General features: G+C 46.0%; 1 protein-coding gene across 4 annotated transcripts in view; it reads right to left on the bottom strand.

Moving 5' to 3' along the window:
• Positions 1-1,144: 1,144 nt before the first annotated feature.
• Positions 1,145-20,136, bottom strand: part of rnd3b (Rho family GTPase 3b) — a 38,481-nt gene continuing 19,489 nt past the window's right edge. For 3 of the 4 annotated variants that reach the window (XM_023822364.2, XM_072717515.1, XM_072717517.1), the window contains 4 exons: positions 10,215-10,302; positions 4,242-4,351; positions 3,675-3,809; positions 1,145-3,055 (listed from right to left, as the gene is read on the bottom strand). In XM_023822364.2, coding sequence (XP_023678132.1) covers positions 2,807-3,055; positions 3,675-3,809; positions 4,242-4,351; positions 10,215-10,302 — 582 coding nt within the window. In that variant the 3' untranslated portion in view covers positions 1,145-2,806. Of the gene's footprint in view, positions 3,056-3,674; positions 3,810-4,241; positions 4,352-10,214; positions 10,303-10,598; positions 12,064-20,136 lie in introns of those variants that run through there. The other variant, XM_023822362.2, reaches the window with a different exon arrangement.

Below are 20,136 nucleotides of genomic sequence, written 5' to 3' on the forward strand. Positions count from 1 at the left end.
CATTTATAAACCATCAAAGTGTGAGCTGCTGCTTCACTGTCAGCAGTGAAATGCACATGCATAATTCCTGTATATTATGTATGTGCTGTCTTTACATTCGGCTGCTAAACTGATAAAAACAAAACAGTTGTGGCATCATCTTCTCATTAGAATATTAGCAAAACAACCAGGCATGTTTTTGAGTCGACTCTAGCAGAAATGGTCAGGATGCAGATGAACACTGAACCCAGGAAACACCGCTGATCTGCTTAGGGGATTTCACTGGAGGAGAGGCTTGTATTATCACCAATGGATTGCTCAGGGATATGAGATGATTGTAGCTCAGGGCCAACCAAAGCTTTTCACTGAGTTTTTGTCTTAATTCCAGAACATTTGGGACATAATCATTTAATGAGGGCGTCTTCATGGACTGAATGAAAGGACTGGGAACGTTACCAACATCGCTGAGTCAGACTCTCAATACCAAAGCCTTCCAGTCGCACAACAGGAATTTTACTCTCATGACATGAATTTCAATAACCTTTTAAATGCATACCTGATCCACTTAGGCTGATTATTGATGTCTGACGAGAGAATAACTTGGAAGGACACGGTGCTCTACACATCCTGACAGTTACAGCACGTCTGAGGTACTCTGAAGCATCAACAGAAACCCCCAAGAGCCACCCCCACCCCCTTCCTCCCCAAGTCTTTACTGAATTTGCCTTCTGGGACAAATTGTACCTAAATGTTTGCATGTGACACACCTTACCCGTGTTCCCTGTTTTCCATCTTAAGCAGTTCTCTTCACAGCTGTGGCTGAGCTTCAAAATAACATGTTTATTTACCAGCCTATAGCCACACAGCACTGGACCCAAACCTTTAAGCTATACAAGTCTCAAAAAACCTTCAAAATTAGGGCAAATGAAAGTGGGCTAGCTGTTCATTAACGTTAGCATATGACCAGAATAAGTCCACTGCCACTTTAAATGAGTTTCAGCTATTTCCATTTATATTTTTCTTCTATAGTTTTGACTACAGGAGACCATTTGTATAAGTACATGATGTATTTAATTCATTGCATTGCAGTATCATAGCCCTCAAGCTTCTTTAAACCCATAAGAGGTTAATTATGTTTGAGAAAAAACAAAGATACCATACCACAAACATTTTTTCTGGATTTATTTCAAAGGGGAAAAATAGATACTTCAATAAATACTGCTAAAACATCAATGGAACAGACATACAAACAGACATTCAGAAAACGATGAGGCTCTACAGTTTTAACACACTTCCATAACTTAAAATTTCGTTCATTCGTGTTTTTTCGTTTTTAACATTGAAATTGAAAGCATAGCCAGCTAGCTGATAATACTGCCCCCTGAGGATAATCGGGGCATCACGGTGAAAGCAGTCCAGGAACAGGCCCAATTAGCAGAAAGGCAGCTCGCTGCATCAGGTGAAGCCTCATTTTGATGAAAGTGCGACCGGCGGCTTGTAACACAGACAAAAGCACATCCAAATGCTCACCCGGCAGAGGAGCCTCTTTAACGGAGTAAAAAAACTCAGTCTCCGTTTTCTCGATCCCTCACAAAAGCCTGTAAAAACCTGCACAGGAGTGTGTTCCAGCGGTAAGTGGTGTGTTTCCGATGACCCAACGTGGATCTGAAGAAAACTATATGCATTGCATAGTCAAAGACCCCCCCGTATAGGGAAAACAAGGGTACAGCGGGACAGGAATTTGTCTGAGGTTGTCTCGTGGATGATGAGGAGGTGGCAAGGAGGGAGGATGAGAAAGGGTGCCCTCTGATTGGCTGATGCATGTTTCCACACGCACACATCACACTCAGGCACTGGCATGGAGGCCGACCGCAGGCTAGGGCGAGCCCACGAAACACACCGGCGTATCCTACAATACCCTGTTGCCATGGTGACACGTCAAGGCTTGGCTGAACGCTGGTCAAGAGCGTAATTAAATTAAGAAGCGTGCGGAAGCTTCCGGGGGAATTCGACACAGATCTTTGGTTGGAAAACAAAAAAAAAAATTGGTTTGGAGCGTAATGTTCTCTGAGTTGTGAATGTGAGCGGCACAGGTTTTCACACCTGGAGTGATGTCGCGGTGCGGCATGCAGAGAGAGGTTCCTCATTCCACTCGACGGACTGGGGATGGCATTGAGGAAGAACTAAAATCCTGAAGAGCTGATTCTAAACCACAGTGATTCACGTAGTCCTTCATTGTCCACCTCTGTCATAAGTGCAAGGAAGGCGCTTGCCTCTCCTGTGTGAGAGTGAGGGGGTTCTCCCCCACCCCTGAGGAGAATGGCCCTCCAAAGGAATCCCAGTTTTCACATCTTTCATCATAGGAAGGGATCTGACGACTCCCATTTACCTCCTGCAGGCGATAAGAATAGGGTTTGACCCCCTCCCCCCCCCCGAGAGGTCACAGAAGGTCACCAGCAGGGTCTGGGAAGGGGTTAGAGAAGTGGACCCAATAGTTTCCTTTTGGGGGTATGTTCAAAAGCTGGGGGGCAGACATGGGCGGGGCATCTCGGATGCACCAATCAGCTTTCGCCAAAGTCTCTCCTGTGGGCATCCACTCAGGGTCGTTCATTTGGCACCTTATGTTCCAGCTTACGTCAGACCAACAACCGAGGGGGTGGGACTGGGGGTGGACAGTGGATGCTTTAAAGTGCAGAAACAGCCACCTGCCATCTCTCAAGTTTGCTTGATGGTCAGTTGGATCGAGGTGGCCCCAGTGGGGGGGCCGGGTTGACGTCCTAGCACCCTGCTCTGCCTTCGCCACGGTAACCCAGTTGTTCCCAATGCATCACATGACCACGCAGCTCTTGGCTTTGTCCTTACGGAGGTCTGTGGGCACAGTACCGAGCTCCGCCCGCCCAGGCATATGCGAGATGCGCTTGGTGCTGCGAGTTGTCTTGCTGCGTTTCACATGCTTGTTGTTCTTGTTGACGCTCGCCAGCGTGGCCATGTGGAAGATGTCCCGCACGCTGTTCTCCGACTGCAGTGCCGAGCACTCGATGTAGGGGGCGCCCATCTGCTTGGCCATGTTGGAGCCCTGGAAGACAGCAGTAGAGTCAGTCCACAGACAAGCAGCCAAAGTGTTCAGGTTCACATCCCGGCAGCAGAAGGATCTTAACCACACCCAGCTAATTAACCCCTGGCCCTGCCTCAGCTACTTTGCATGTAATCATCCACTAAGCAGCCAGCAATATCACCACACAAAATTTACATCACACATGTCGTCTCTATGTCTGTCTCTCATCGAATTTATGACCTAAAAACTTGTAGACATGAGAGACTACTCTTCAGGCACTGTAATGGACAGCTCTGGTACAAGCTGAGAGCTGGACTTAGACCTCACCTATAGAAGAGCAACATGCAGAAACCAGCCTACACGTGATTTAGGCACATCATTTAAAATAGCCTAAGGCAGTGCGAGAAGGGCAGCTGCTGATAATTTATGCGAAGAAGGTTAAGCCTAAGATGTCATCAATCAAAGGGCCGAAGGAAGGACTCTCTGGTCAGAATCCTTTAGTATTCAGATTCAACAGCTCAGAAGTTGGGATATTAAAAATGGGAAAGGGGGATAGGAGCTGCTTTTACATTTAGACATGTCTGTGTGTCAGCAGCTGTGTTCAGCCACACAGACTCGTCCAGTGAGGAATGACACTCACCTGATCATATGACACGGGGGTCTGCCTGTGATTGGACAGTTCCACCAGCGTGGTCAGATCGGTGCGCAGGTCGGATTTGCAGCCCACCAGCAGAATCTTGGTGTTGGGACAGAACTCCTGGATCTCACCCTTCCACTGCGGGAGTCAGGGAGATGAACGTTAGAAGAGGCAGCTTGGAGGAAAGTCCACACTGAGAGTATCCCCAGGGGCATTCCCGCATTTCAAACGCAAAAGGCCAGGGTGATCTAACCGCTGGCGGAGGAAGACTGGATGATGATAAGGTTAAAGGTCAAAGGTTGGCCGAGACAGCAGTGCATGCTGGCAAAGCTATGACCATTACGACCTTTTCAATTACCTCACTTACTGGTTAAGCTGTTTTGTCATGGTTGAAAAGGAGTCCAAAGCCCCCCCACCCCTTCCTGCTTCATATAACTCCCCCCATGGGTTGTCCAAAGTCACTTGACCTGCTGCAGGTCAAGTGACTTCTTAAAATATACATGAAACAAGCTGAATTTTTCACTTCCTCCACCTTAAAGCCCCTAACCACCCGTCGTTCTTCCTGCCCACCTTCTTCTGCACGCTGTCAAGCGTCTCCGGCCGGCTGATGTCGAAGCAGATGAGGACGGCATCTGAGTCCGGGTACGAAAGTGGCCGCACGTTGTCGTAATACGGAGACCCTGTAAAACATGAAGCCGGGGGTGGGGGGCGGATCAGCAAGGGGTATGAAAGGGACACCTAAGGCCTGCAGTGACATTCAGAAAAGTTCAGCAGGGTCACTGGGGACCGGCATGCCACACTCACTGAACCTGGATGGTACTTTTATACTGGATTACGAATCATGATTACTAATCATTTAACCCATTTGTACAGCTGGATTCCCATTAAGGGGTTAGGGAGCCTGAATCTGTGGCCTTAACCATTGCTGGAGCAGGGGTCATAGCATTAGGCATTAATTAGCCACTTCCGCATCAGTGCGAGTCATCTCAGCCGTCTGACCCCCTCGGCCTGTCCCCTGAGGAAGATTTGAGCCTTATTTGCATCCAGCAATGGAATGGATCTTACCCCCCCGCCCCCTCCAGCCGAAGAGTTGGGCCAGACAGCCCCAGCAATTACTCAAGCCGTTCAGAGACCTCTTAGTCTCCCAGAAAGCACACGATCGGTCACACCGTCAGCAGCTCCGCCAAAAAGAGGTAGATTAATTTATCTCAGCCATGGAGAGAGCTGTTTCCCCTTTAAAAAATAATTTATAAAGATTTACTTTTTGAGTTGCGTTGAAAGCCCACGGAGTGTAAAGATCAGCCATGTCAGTGACAGTGGCAGCAGACTGGCCTGTTAAGCACAAACTAAAACAACCAAAACGATTGTTGATCTTTTGGGCTGATTGGGCAAAATCCCCACAGTAAGAAAAGAATCTAAAAAATCTGTTTTATAAAATGTTTTATCTGCTTTCCAACGATGGGTGGAAAACTGTGAGGGTGCCTAAAGCAACAGAGCATGGCGGGGGTGTCACATCGAGTTAAGGTGACTCCCCCAGCCAGCGTCGCTGGGGAATCTGAACTACCCACAAATAAAGCAACACGGCCTTCAGGAATCCGGGGAATTCTGTTTGTTCAAGTATAAAAGTCCTCTGGGCGGGGACTCCTGCGAGCCCAGATTTACACCATACGCGCGAGCAGTCGCTGACCCCAACCCCCCGTCCCCCCCCCCTTCATCCTCCACCCCCCGTGCCCTGTCTGTGCACAGTTAATCTAAACGGTCTGGAGGGGAGGTTTGCTGTAAGTTGTATATATCTGTGGTGGCCTGAGTTTCATCAAACAGCTCCCTCCATACCACACAGAGAGCTGGGAAACCACAGAGCAGAAACCACCGCGAATATCTCACCCCCCAGACTCAGCTTCCAGTGCTGTGAGCAAACAAGAGGATGAGAAATATGTATGTGGGAGTGAATGATTTCCCATAAGAGGGTGCTGACATCATCAGTTTGCGATGATCCCATGTGACGGCCCGGTGTCCGAGACAAATTCCCCAGAGACAGTGAGAGCGGGGCAATCCCAACTCCTTCCACCAGTACGGGTCCACAAAAACCAGTAAAGACCACTTCATCTTTTGCAGAAAAATCCAGAGGAATTACAATTAAACATTTTCATGTCTGAGTAGTGTTTTGCTTGTTAAATACATACTAGAAATACTAAAAAAGACATCCCTGTATTCCAGTTTAACAGTGTTATCTCTGTGCCAATCCGATGCCTGGTGAAGTTCTGACCATGGCACATGCCGGTGTTTAGCTAAAGTTTAGTTAACTGTATGTTTGTGTGGATTAGGTTTATATTATGTTATGGGGACCAAATGTCCACCACAATGTAATAAAAACCTGTTTTTTGGAGTTGTGGGCACCATTTTTCAGGTCCCCACAAAGATCTGTGAATGAAAAAAAAAGGAAAAATGCCAAAAGTCTTGTTATTTTGTTTGGTTATTTGTGGTTAATGTTAGGGTTGGGTAGGGGGTTAAGGTTGTCATGTTTTCCCCATAGAAATAAAAGTGTATATGTGTGTGTGTGTATGTATGTGTGTGTGTGCGTGTGTGTGTGTGTGTGTCTATGTGTGCGTATGTGTGTGTATATATATGTGTGTGTGCGTGTGTGTGTGTGTGTGTCTATGTGTGCGTATGTGTGTGTATATATATGTGTGTGTGCGTGTTTTGCACCAAGGGTTTCATGCTTCTATATGACATTTTAACCTCAGCCTCTAAAGAGGAAGGCCGTCTGCTTGATATTGATGGGTCACACGTGGTTAAAAAAAGTTTGTTCTGATGATGCACAGAACCAGAAAGATACACAGACTGACGCAGACAGACACACAAAACAAAAATACACAGACAGACAAAGACAAACAGCTGATTCTCCATTCACTGCTAGCTAAGCATGATGCCTGTCAAACCAGAAAAGGTCTTTTACTCGTTTTCACTTTTACTTCATTTCTGACACATGACTCCCCCCCCCCCAATCTCAGGGCAAAACAAAGTGTGCCTATAAACTTTTTTTTCAAGTTCACCTTTAAACAAGAGGAGCAAAGGACAACAGGGCCTGGAACCAATGGCTTACTGGTTAAGATCCAATCATTCACCAGTCACCACCAGTACACTGTGGCCCATAACCAGTACAAGCAGAACTAAACCATCTAGGGGCTGGAAACACCAGCTCCCAGAGCAGAGGTCAGACCGCTTCCATCCAAGATGGATGGATGGATGGATCATTTGTTTCTGCACTGTTATAACAGCTCTCCAATAAATCATAACTGACTGTGAGTTGGCCAGGGAATCTCGCTCCCCTTCTCAGATGTGTCTGTAGCTGAAACAGGGCCCCAGCTAAATGCATTACAGCTCCGGGTACTTTAAACAGCTTAAACCTGCGGGGGGTTCACCGCCTGCAAAACGCTGACAGCCCCCACATTCCACAGGCAGCCCGGCCCTCCCTTCTTCCCGCTTCCACACCTGAGAATATTTTCGCCCCATTATCTGCATTAAAGGCACGGTGACGGCCGATTCCTTAGGAATCAGCCAGTTTCAGGCAGGCGGGTCTTCTCTGTCAGAGCCCACAGACGCTCCTTTGTGCTGCAAAAACCCAGCCCTCCGCCTGAGGAATGTGCAGCATGCTGCTTCAATTTTCCCAGCGCAGACGGGCAAGCCCCACGCTCCCTACACTCCCGGATTAACCGAGACCGCCCCCTACGACTGTCAGTCTAAGCGGAGAACGTGATGCACGCCATTTGAACAGATAAATTCAATTCCATTTATTTTTATATAGTGCCTTTCACAACACAGCTGCACCAAGGCACTTGAGAGTGTGTGACAGTACAATACTGCATCATGCATACAAAATGGTTCATGAAACAGGGAGAAAAGAAAAAAAGAAAGAACGAAAGAAAGAATGCCAGAAGACAACGGAGGAGAGGAACCCAAAACTCACGACTAAGGAGAAAAAAAACCTCTGGGTGTTCAAGATCGACTGGCTGCCCAACCCCCCTCCCTCAGAGAATAAAAGCAGAATGACCCTGTTTAAAAAAGCAGGGTGCAAACTGTGGTCATGGTTAAAGTTTATCAGCCAGCCGGTTCTCCAAGCTTAAACTTGGTTAAATCAGGATAGTGATGGGAAAAGGGAGTTTTGAGAGGTTACAATGGTTTGGGACTGCTGTGCCCAGTTAAAAGTTTGAGCTCTCCCATTAGAAAACCAGACTGGGGAGACTGGAAAGAAGACTTTCCCTCCTCTCACCAAAGACTGGCTCCGCGTGCGTCCTCCTCTGCCAGGGACCCTCTGGAGGGATCGACCCGGGTGCTAATACCTTTCCAGCTCTTTCCAAATCAGTTTTTTGATTATGGCCTGACTGACAGCTGGGCCTCATTAACTGCTGCACAGATAAATGGAAGGAGAATGGGTGGCCTAGCACTTAAGGTGGGGGAGGGGGGGACACACACCCTGGGCAGGGGGGAGCATATATATCGATGGGGACTGTGTGTTTGATGAAGGGCCTTCAAAGGGGGGCTGGTCCTACAGCCCCAAGCTTCCGGGTATTGCTCTGGTGATTATAATTTTAAGTGCTGGGGCAGGCAGACAGAAAAAGGGTGGTTCAGTTGTTATCTGAGGAAGGGGAACACCTGAAAGCCCCCTCCCCCCCCCCCCCCCAGGCCATTCTTTATAGATGTAGGGCAATGGGCTTTCAGGGGGCGCACTCCTCACAAATACTTTGCTGAGGAATATTCCGGAATATCCAGAGACAAGGCAACCGAGGCAGGATTTTGAGCAGCGTGTGATGTACTCGCTACGGGCGTGGCGTCCCAGACCAGAGGCTGCCCCCCACCACCACGTCCTGCTCCAGTGAAGCCCCTCAGCAGTGCGGGCAGGTGGGCCACGCGCAGAGTCGCCAGGGTAACCTTACTCGTGCTTTTCAATACAAGCAGTGCCGGGGGAAACGCACCCCCCCCCCTCCAAACCTGAGAGCTTATTGGGGGGGAGGGGTCCTCTAAGCTCAGGGTTTTCTCTAGCTATTGTATTCCACATAAGCACCCCCCCAACCCCAAACCCAGGCTCATGAGTTTCCCAAGCACCAAAGTCTTCTGGCAAAGCGAAACTCCTCGTCAGAGGAATTCCTGGGTCGGGGGGGTCACCATCCACCTCTAGCCCCAAGCTAATGCTTGATGTGCCGCTGCTGCCCCCCCCCCCCCCCCCCAAGCCTCCGAAAAAGCTGCCCGGCCCATCCTTCTGCCAAGGGACAGTGATGGATTGGTCTAGCGAGGCGCTGCTAGGTCCACAAAAGCCCACCTTATGTGTCAGAGAGGCTCCGCCACAGCTGTAAATCACGGGGGAAACCTGTTAACGTCACACAATTGCTTGGTCCTACATAATGGCACAGTGCATCAGACTGTGTGAGACATGTATTTACCACAAATGTGTGTGTTTACTCAGAATGTAAGTGCGGGGATCCTACTCAAGCCTCAGTAAAACTCTCGTCACCCTCAGTCAGAAATCACCTGTTACAAGTTACAAAAACTAAGGGTTCTGTGTGTGTGTGTGTGTGTGTAACAGGTACTGTATGTATATGACCTTGTACTTCATACCAAGGCTTTTACTATATAGGTATTTATTTGCTCACGACCTATTAATGGCTCCGAGCACACATTCCAAATGTATGAAAACATTCCAACGCCACCAAAAATCGTTACTGGTATACTGGGAAGTCACATTACGGATTTGGGACGGGAAATAATTTGGCGTCAATTCCCAGCATCGTCTTGAATAGGGGCTATGTGATTAAGGTTGTCCTGCTGTTGGTCTTCAAGCGCTATATCCCCCGTCCTACTTGGATCACCCCATTCCACGCATACCGAGGCGCGTCACTCGTCCCAAGAGACGCGCCGGAGCTTCGGACAAGCCGGGGCAGGTCTGACACACGCCGACTCTCGACCGAGAGCAGGGTTTAACAAGCGTTTAGTGACACAGGATATATCCACCCTGCCCCAACATAAGGAACAAGCACCCCGTAGCGTCGTAGGAAATATCCACCCTGTTCCGACCTAGGGGATATCCCGACGTATGGAATAGCCTATCCACCCTGTCCCGTTTAAAGACGGGTGTGTGTGTGTGTGTGTGTGTGTGTGTGTGTGTGTGAGATGGGGGGGGTGCTAACGGACGGCAAATGCTGTATCATGCCGTATTTAGCCTACAAAGGATGACCGAAGCCAGTCATGGGAAGACCCACACACAGAAAACACCAAATAAGATCTGGGTATAGGCTACATCATAGAGTCACAGGAAGCGATCCCCTGTCGGCTCTTCTCATCACCATAAAAAGCGATACGGTCGCCGCAAGTGCGGTTCAGATCCCAAACATTTCCCATAAATGCAAATACTCTATGAACAAAAAACCTGAGCCCCTACAAACATACGAATTCTCATCCAGTTATCCGCGTTGTATATATACAATGGAAACACATGAAAACCATTTATTCTTTTACCCCACACCGCCCCCACCAAAAAAGTTGACTTACCTGAGGTGTCCCACAAACTGAGCTCAATCCTTTTCTTGTCGATTTCAAAACTCGCAGTATAATTTTCAAATACTGTCTGCACGTAGTTCTAGAAAACAGAAGCAGGTTAAGCAACCAGTTACACACAGCCATGACCAAGTTAAATCAGACTCGAAATAAAATAGCTAATACTTCTAGATCTTTTAGACAAAACAATCCAAAGACACAAATCCATCCCATTATCAGACAGGAGTGAGAATGTCACAACTTTGTCCTTCTGACATTATTCCCAAAACAGCAACACGATTCAAAATAATCTTCCGACAATGTCAATCCCGTTCCCCGCATAGTAGTTTCATATAGTTTTATTTCCATATGTTTAAAGTGGAAAATCCTTGACCGTACCTCTGGGAAGCAGTCCTTCGCAAAGACGTGAAGTAATGCCGTTTTTCCACACTGACTGTCTCCCACCACCACTATTTTGCATTTGGCACTCTGATTGGGATCCATCCTGGATTTCAGTGATTTCTGGCTAGATCTTCTCTCCTTCATTGATTTTTGCTATGGTATAGTCCTTGAAAGCACCGACCTCAGTGACAACACACGCATACAGGCAATGCGCAACCAAATTCCAGGAAAGCAAGAAGCCGAGGTATCCTCTCTCACAAAGCCCTCCTCCTCAACGTCCCAGTACTGCGCTACCCCGGCCAAGTGCTCGCAGGTTTTTATACGAGCCTGGAAACCAATCGCCTTCCCTCACAAGGGAGGAAGCGGCGCGGTACTCCCCTTTTTACGGAAACAAAAGACGGAGAGCGCTTCGTCTGCAAGCGCAGAGCCCTCTGTCGGCTTTTTATTATAGGCGCACAGCTGTTTCGTTCCACGATTGTCCAGCCTTGATAAATAATACATTTTTAGCGGCGACCTTGCGACGCGCCTATGTGGAATACGCATCAAGTTTCGAAACAGATTACAACCTTAATCACGGCACAATGCGCGGGATCCGCACGTTAAATGAGGTTTAATTATCCGAATGCGATCTATGAATAAACACAGCACCCACATTTGTGACACCTGCTTGAATAGGGCCGGCACAAAGCAGGGACGATGGCCCGGCAACTCCGGCTTGATTTAAGCTGACACCCACGGAAACACGCGAGGGTTACGGGCATCACGGACCGTAATAAAGGCTGCCTGCGCTTTGTCGCTCTGCATCTGCCTTTGAACCGACGGCCCAAACCTCGCTTTTGTGTTAAGGCCAAAACTCCCCCATGGGTGAAGGACAATGGGATGAATTCAATTAAATTCTGAATTATGAGACAAGAGACTTTTTTACGGGTGGGTTATATTAGGAATTTGGATACAGAAATAATACGGAGGAATTGCCTGGCTAAAATTAAACAGTTAAGCGGATGGTGAAAGTTGGAGCTCGCGGAGAAAACCTGCCTGACCTAAAATAAGTTATGTATATTTATTCGGCAGCCATCTGACTTCGTTAATTGTCATACATTATTTTCCTGCACAATACAGACTAAATATTTAGGTCAACGTGTTGCATTTACACAAGTAGAACATATCGTTACATAGTTGGATTAATATTTATGTAGGCTAGTTAAACAGGTATAAGTGATATGTAACATCGGTTATTGTATGGTTGCAGCTTTAACATTAACACCAACATACTGCAGTGCTCTGGCCAAGGCCGTATAGCCAGGGAGTCAACATTGGGGGGATCAATTAAGGTCGTAATTATAATATGCCTATATATTGGGAGGGAGGGGACATTGTGAGCACAGCTGAATTTTGGGGGGACGTGTCCCCCCAGTATATAATTAGGGTTTGGTTCTTAGGTTTTAACCAAATTTAACAACCCCCCCCCCCCCACCAAAAAAAAAAGAATACCCTTCCCCGGATGAAATACCGGCGTTCCCTTTTAAATGTATCCCAAGGTACAAATCTCGCCATAGCAAACAAAACTGGCAGCTGATTCTCGCGCAGCGTGACTCACTGCACACCCATGTGCTTGCCTGTATAACGGAGCTTACGAGACATTTTTAACCATGTCAGCTATGCCGGTGCGTATTCCCCAGAAGGTGCGTGTTTCCCCGTAAAGTTTATCTCCCTTAATAATATAATCATAACACAATACAGGTAATATAAAATTTGAATTAACCGAATAAATTTTAAAAGGCTTAAGAACTAGTGAGGATAGAGAAGCACGTTAATTGTTGCTAGACAGACTGGCAGAAAACAAGACGAAAAAATTTGTTAGCAATTCAGAAGTGTATTGTTCATGATTAATTCTTCGGCTGATTCCCACTGGCTGTTTTATTTATAGTTCCCCATCAGATCGCTCCTCGGTGATGCTTTTCAAATCAATAAAATAAATAAATAAAGCGCCTTCATCGCAGTGACGCAGACACGCAGGCGCGGCTCAATCATCTGGAAGCAACATGTGACAGACTCCCTCAAACGCAGCTCAAGCCAAATAAACCGGCGCCAATGGTATGCGGCACGCCAGCTGCCTGGCATTTACAAACACACTTAACCAAGCCCGGCAGAGCCGATTTTATACTATGATATTGCGTGGGCAGAACTCTTAAGAGCCAGAGATAGTCAACATTGCGCTGTGGGTGGAGGGTAATGGGTATGTGATCACACAGGGCACGAGGACATGCATTATAACTGCTAGGTAATCTCTGAGACACCCCTCCATGGCTAGATGATATTTTAGAATATAATATCAAAGTACACTTGATAAACATTTATAAAATGATTATGAATAGTCAGTCTGATTATTTTATTAGTACTTATTTATCATACGTTCAAGTGGTACCGTTTTTTTCAGGATCTGTGCAAGTTGTTTTAACACAGAGATTCTGAAAACATACTCATAAATATAGCTCTTAACACGCTGTTTACAAACAAAAATGCCACAGCAGAGATATATTTGTGACTAATATTGAAGGAGGCACGAATTGAATGCACTACAGTGTCAGCACTCTAACGACAGTAAACAACTGAGGTCAGAAGTATTTTGCCCAAGATACTCATGTCCTGAATCATGTTCTGCTCCACCAAAACCTAAAACGGGGCGATGTGAACATACTGGTTCCATGTGGTTCATGCCCCTCACTTCCTGTGATGGAAATGACATAAACGTGCACGGATCCCATCACCATCTATATAAAATGAGATGGAACTGCCTCTCTACCTGGTGGGGGTGGGGGGGGGGGTAATTTTCACCCATTATAATCAAGCAGCAGGGGACGTCCCACTACGCTCACACCCTGTCATGTCTGCTTAGCACCATCCTGACAGCCGCACTCGCCAAAAACCGGCTCACCTCCGCCACCCTTTATTTCCACACCTTTGCCTTGCACCGTAGGGGGGGAGCTTAAAGTGTAATAGCAGCTTAATTGTCTCCATCTCAGGGCGGTCCGTTCCGTCTGCTCCATGGGGAAACTCAGGATTCCTGACGGGGTTGTCATAACGATTAAAGGCAGATTGGTGATTCAGCGCACCAGCGAGCGTCCAGCCTGGAGACTCCACTCGAATGGCATCACGGGCGAGAGAGAGCGAGAGAGAGAGGCTGGGGCAGAACAGTAAGGAGGAACTTAAATATGAGATCCTGCCACCCCCTGGGATGGACGGGGTGGGGGGTCTGTTAGGCAGACTGTATGTGGCTAATTAAGCCAAATAAGCCAGCCTCATAGGGGTTTGGCCTTAAAACATTTTATTTATTTAGTTGGGGTTAAGGGCCCTGCTCAGGGACCCAGTAGTGAAATCACTCCGCCCAATCTGGGATTTGAACTAGCGACCTTTTGATCCCAGGCACAGCATCCTGATCCACTGAGTTGCACATCACCCTCAAGGAAAAGCTGAACTCAGACTGGTGAAGGAGGAGATGTGGATGGAGACTGAAACCCAATCATGACATTCTGAGCACCCTGACTCCATTCTCTAGGCAGGCATGAGGAGCGCATGCAGAGCCAAGGGCTTCGCCTCAGTTTCAGGCTCTCCACCAATCCTGGGCGGGACGTCAGCACGAGGAATACCGCAGACATTAATCACGCGCTCGCCTAACGGCCGGTCGGGAATTCTGCCAGCCCGTCACGCAGCCCCTCCGATGCATTTGGCACTGTACGGCTGAATGACGCGGACCTGGATGGCCGGGAATTTCCTGGTGTCCTTCAGTATCTTATGTAATTCCGGAAAAAAACAGAACATTCGGGAAATGTTTCCTGGATTGACAGCTAATTTTGGTCTATCCGAAGAATGTGTACAGGGTGTAACAATGTGCTTTCAGATGTTCAGAATCTATTACATGCCTTTGCATTTGGACTTTGCATGAGTTATATCGAAAAAGATAAAAATGCAATTTCTCAGGCAAATGTGAAAACATATGTGTTTTTGTCATATCTGCCATCAGGTTCCAGTCTCTTCTCTGTCTATTCCTTGTCCAGTCTTTGACAAATTCTGTCAAGGATCTCAAGAACAGGGAGTGACAAGCAGTCAGAAAACCACTTTAGCATGGCCTGAGAGGAGTCCCAATGTCCTCGTTAAATGTTTAGTGCCAGATCTAGTGGTGACTAGCTGGACCCAAACCCCATAAATCTATCCTTAGATGGACACTCTTACAGATAACCATATTGGAAAGCTCTTTAAAGAGTCACAGGGAAATTAAGGTTTTAACAGCTTCACTTAGAGTGTCAACTTCTGGCAAATGACTTATCATTTGTAAAGAAAAGTCGTGAGCGGTGACTGATGAAAAAAAGACTTCAAGAACAGGAGCAAATATTGACAGACAGTCTGTCTTCACCAACCCTATTATGTCAACAAAGTGAAAGTGTCTCAACCCTTCATAATCCACACCTTCAGGTTTCTGGAATCTACAGACTGAGCTCAGCTTAGATAAGTTCAGACTTCTGCACAGTCAAGGTCTATCACTGCATCCTGCCTTTGCCTCTTTGCATGATTTCAGTGTGATGGTTCTGTTAGGTAGTCACAATACACTTTAAAAATATTTGGTAACACTTCACATTAACTGCACCTTCATAATGCTTTTATATTGCATTCATAAAACATTCAGTACACCTTCATAATGTGTTCATTAAGAATTCATAAAACATTCATAAACATCATGTATGTATACCCTAACATCCTTAACAGCTGTAATATACATTAATAAGAAACATTATATAATAATAACATAACAAACATCATAATTGTATAATCAATAATAATGTTTGTTATTAATGTATATTAAAGCTGTTAAGGGATGTTAGGATGTTAAGGATGTTAGGATGCTGCTTATGAATGTTCTATGAATACATTATGAAACTGCACTGAATGTTCTATGAATACATAATGAATGCATTATGAAGGTGCACTTGATATAAAACGTTACCAAATATTTAAGCTTTTTAACTGAATACCAAATAATGAATGTTTCTAAATGTATTGAACTAACTCTGGCAGCAGGATCTGTTCCTATTTATCTGTTTGCTTGCTTTACTTTGACATTGCTTTACTTTAGATAAACTCTCCGGTAAAGGAACATGTCTCTGTCCTCATATGACAAGCGTGACAGGTGTATGACCGATACAAAAAACCTGTTTCAAATGTAACTCGGGTAATTCTGTATGTTGCATTTCTGGCCAGAGGTGGAGATTTCAGGTCCAGAGAGTACAAATCCAGACCAAGATTTTGTTTCAACCAACCAGTTGAGTATAAAGAGTCGCAGTCACAGAGTATTCAACTGATTGGTTGAAACAAAATCTTGGTCTGAATTTGTACCCTCTGGACCTCTGTTTGTGAAAGATTTCACATTGGGCTGTCACTAAATGGATAAACATCCCGTCACTCACTGACTGTATAAATACAGACTCCATGACACATGACGCCTGTCTCTTTAATGATAGCATCCATTGATAACCTTTTTCCCATCTGCTAACTTGCAGCAAGATTGAGGGGGTGGGGTCACTTTTTGTTTAATTTGAATGTATTTTTTTTCAGCATCAGAGTGCCATTTTGGCTAATTAACTAGAACACCCCACATAAGAACACATGCACTGAGGTGACTTAAGGCTGTTGAAGGTAGTTACCACTGCTGAAGAGACAGACATTACAGGCAAACAACCATCGTTGTCTTAATAGTGCTAAAGATTAACAGATTAGCAGTCTGTCACTGCTTTTAATTGAGTTATTGTAGCGGTACAATCTACAACGACGTAGATGCAACCTGGGTGGGGGTGAGGAAAATTTTTGACAAAAGTACCCCATGGAAGGATTTAAACCCTGAGGTGTTTTACAGTGTGTCATTCAGCCTTTTCCCGAAACACCTCCGCCTCAGGACTCCTGTTTGGAATTCCACTCAACAGCTTTCATAACTATTAATTTATCAACCAGCTGCACTGGTCACTTTCTGCATCACATGCAGAATAACACATCACAATGGAATAATTGCCTTACATTGTACTCCATATATTCACTGTTTCATTTACGAATCGTACCCACAGCATAGCCCTACTTTAAAATTCTACTGCATATTTATTTATTCATTGTTGTCTATGTATGTCTATGTACACTCACCTAAAGGATTATTAGGAACACCATACTAATACGGTGTTTGACCCCCTTTCGCCTTCAGAACTGCCTTAATTCTACGTGGCATTGATTCAACAAGGTGCTGAATGCATTCTTTAGAAATGTTGGCCCATATTGATAGGATAGCATCTTGCAGTTGATGGAGATTTGTGGGATGCACATCCAGGGCACGAAGCTCCCGTTCCACCACATCCCAAAGATGCTCTATTGGGTTGAGATCTGATGACTGTGGGGGCCATTTTAGTACAGTGAACTCATTGTCATGTTCAAGAAACCAATTTGAAATGATTCCAGCTTTGTGACATGGTGCATTATCCTGCTGGAAGTAGCCATCAGAGGATGGGTACATGGTGGTCATAAAGGGATGGACATGGTCAGAAACAATGCTCAGGTAGGCCGTGGCATTTAAACGATGCCCAATTGGCACTAAGGGGCCTAAAGTGTGCCAAGAAAACATCCCCCATACCATTACACCACCACCACCAGCCTGCACAGTGGTAACAAGGCATGATGGATCCATGTTCTCATTCTGTTTACGCCAAATTCTGACTCTACCATTTGAATGTCTCAACAGAAATCGAGACTCATCAGACCAGGCAACATTTTTCCAGTCTTCAACTGTCCAATTTTGGTGAGCTCGTGCAAATTGTAGCCTCTTTTTCCTATTTGTAGTGGAGATGAGTGGTACCCGGTGGGGTCTTCTGCTGTTGTAGCCCATCCGCCTCAAGGTTGTGCGTGTTGTGGCTTCACAAATGCTTTGCTGCATACCTCGGTTGTAACGAGTGGTTATTTCAGTCAAAGTTGCTCTTCTATCAGCTTGAATCAGTCGGCCCATTCTCCTCTGACCTCTAGCATCAACAAGGCATTTTCGCCCACAGGACTGCCGCATACTGGATGTTTTTCGCTTTGCACACCATTCTTTGTAAACCCTAGAAATGGTTGTGCGTGAAAATCCCAGTAACTTAGCAGATTGTGAAATACTCAGACCGGCCCGTCTGGCACCAACAACCATGCCACGCTCAAAATTGCTTAAATCACCTTTCTTTCCCATTCTGACATTCAGTTTGGAGTTCAGGAGATTGTCTTGACCAGGACCACACCCCTAAATGCATTGAAGCAACTGCCATGTGATTGGTGGATTAGATAATTGCATTAATGAGAAATTGAACAGGTGTTCCTAATAATCCTTTAGGTGAGTGTATGTCTGACATCATATTCTGTGTAAAGTTTTTAAAGGTTTGGAGAAATGCTATTTCAATTCACTGTATGCCTGCATATTGTCAAATGACAGTTAGGGTTACATTATTGGTATTACCTACTGCGCTAAATATTAAAATATTAAATTGTGAATGATTAAATGTTCATGGAGAGATTGTTAGGGTCGTGCTACATGCATATTCTATCAGTTGCATTTTTATGGCTCAAACATGCATCTAAAGTTGTTATGTTAGTCAAATTCATTCAACACACCAATAAACCAATGATATCAATAAATAGGTGGTTCCTTGGATTTCTCTTTCTCTCCCATTCACCCCTCGTCCAAACATGCAACACCTTCCCTATTTGGCAATATATTGGCATGAATGACATGATAACAATGATGTTTGCCTTGACTTGACTAGGTGTTGCCACAGACTGGGCAGGCCGGCCTGGTGTGTGGGGGCTGCTGCTAGTTTCCTCTTCACCGCTTACGTTTCGCTCTGTCTGGCGGCCTGGTGTGCAGGTAGAGATTTCCATCTGCGTGGCGACTTGGCTCACTGTCACAATCCCGCTGCAATGCAAATGGAAACAGGTGCAGGTTCCTGTACGAAACGCAGTGCTCACATGCCTTTCAGCGGTTTGCACTGCCACGGCGAGTCATGTGTTATACTTAATCCCTCGGAGGGAAAGCGTCAAAACGCTGCCCCAAGTGTTCACTCGAGGGTCATGCATCCACTACAGCAGCAACTGGTCCTGAATGAGAAAAAGCAATTCTCTAGAGTTCAGGGGGAGGGGGGCATAATTATAAAGGACTTTTATTCCTCCCCAAGTTAGATAAGAGGGATCCTTTAAAAGAAAGAAAATAAAGGATCTCGGGAGTGCAGATAACTTTCTGGTATTTGCAGCATGAGCAAAAATACGAGCAGAGAGTCTGAGCTACACAAACTGCTGACCCCCAGTCCGGATCTGTCACCCAGGATGCGGAACGCTAGTGTTCCCAGTCACTGCGTTAGGTTAATTTGGGTCTTTGTTGGCTTGATTTTGTAAAACCGTGTGTGTATGGGAGGGTGGGTTCTGGTTTAGGTTTTTATCATGGAGTGTGAAAATAAAGCAGACCCCCCCCAGGAACCAGTGGCTGGGTTTTTCCTGAGTTTCCATGGCTAATCATTGGGTTGCTCGCTTGTGAAAGATGGGAGATACATCGGGAAAGAAATTCCAAAGAAATAAATCTCGTGCTTTAAAGGTGACAATAACACAATAACTGGCTTCTGAGACTTCGGCAGAGGTCATGCAGAAGAGGACAGGTGCAGAGGAGTGTCTGACCTGGCGCTCCAAGGTTTCCATATGGACACTGGACTTTTGCATGACCTTGAGTGATCAGCAAGCCTGTCGCTCGCGTCAGTGAAGCTCCTCCGTGCTTCTTAAACCCCCGGCGACACAGTGTTGCGACATCCAACAGAAAATGTCACCTTGAATATGCATCTTTTTTTCCAAACAACCTCGCCAGAAGTACTGCTGCAGCTGATGATGAGACGCACAGGTCAGAGATGTCGTCCCGGGTCTGACATGGCGTCCGTCCAGCTGTTTGATGGCCTGTCACTCCGGCTGCTTTGCAGATCAGCAAGCCGTGGAACATGCAGAATTTTGCAAAGGGAACTGATACGTAAAACATTTAGCTGACAGTGTAAACTAATGCTGCAAGCTGTTTGGATAAATTATGCTACATCCTAAAAATATCAATTTATCCTAGTACCAGTCACCAGAATAAAAAAGCCATTATCAGTGTAAAGAATTAATTAGAAGGGAAACGTAATGAAGTGGAGACCTATCGCTCCTTGTAACTGTGTGTCTCCATCTTCGAGGAACATTAACTGCAATGTGGCAGCAGCATTTAGAGATTCTGCGAGGTGATAATTTGCCTGAATTAACACAGCATTTTATCACCGCGTTACAGATCCTGCCAGTTCCAGCAAAAACAGGCTTTCATTATGGCTGATATTGCACATGTTACAGACTTGCCGTCAATGCAGGATTTTACAGAAGGACTTAGACAGCAGGGAAAAAAAGCGCATTAATTGTGACGGAAGGAGGCAATTTGCCTTTTCAAATTTTCCGGCACGTACATGAGCCGAGGAAG

This window comes from Paramormyrops kingsleyae, chromosome 1 (assembly GCF_048594095.1).
Source record: "Paramormyrops kingsleyae isolate MSU_618 chromosome 1, PKINGS_0.4, whole genome shotgun sequence".
Classification (NCBI taxonomy): Eukaryota; Metazoa; Chordata; class Actinopteri; order Osteoglossiformes; family Mormyridae; genus Paramormyrops; species Paramormyrops kingsleyae.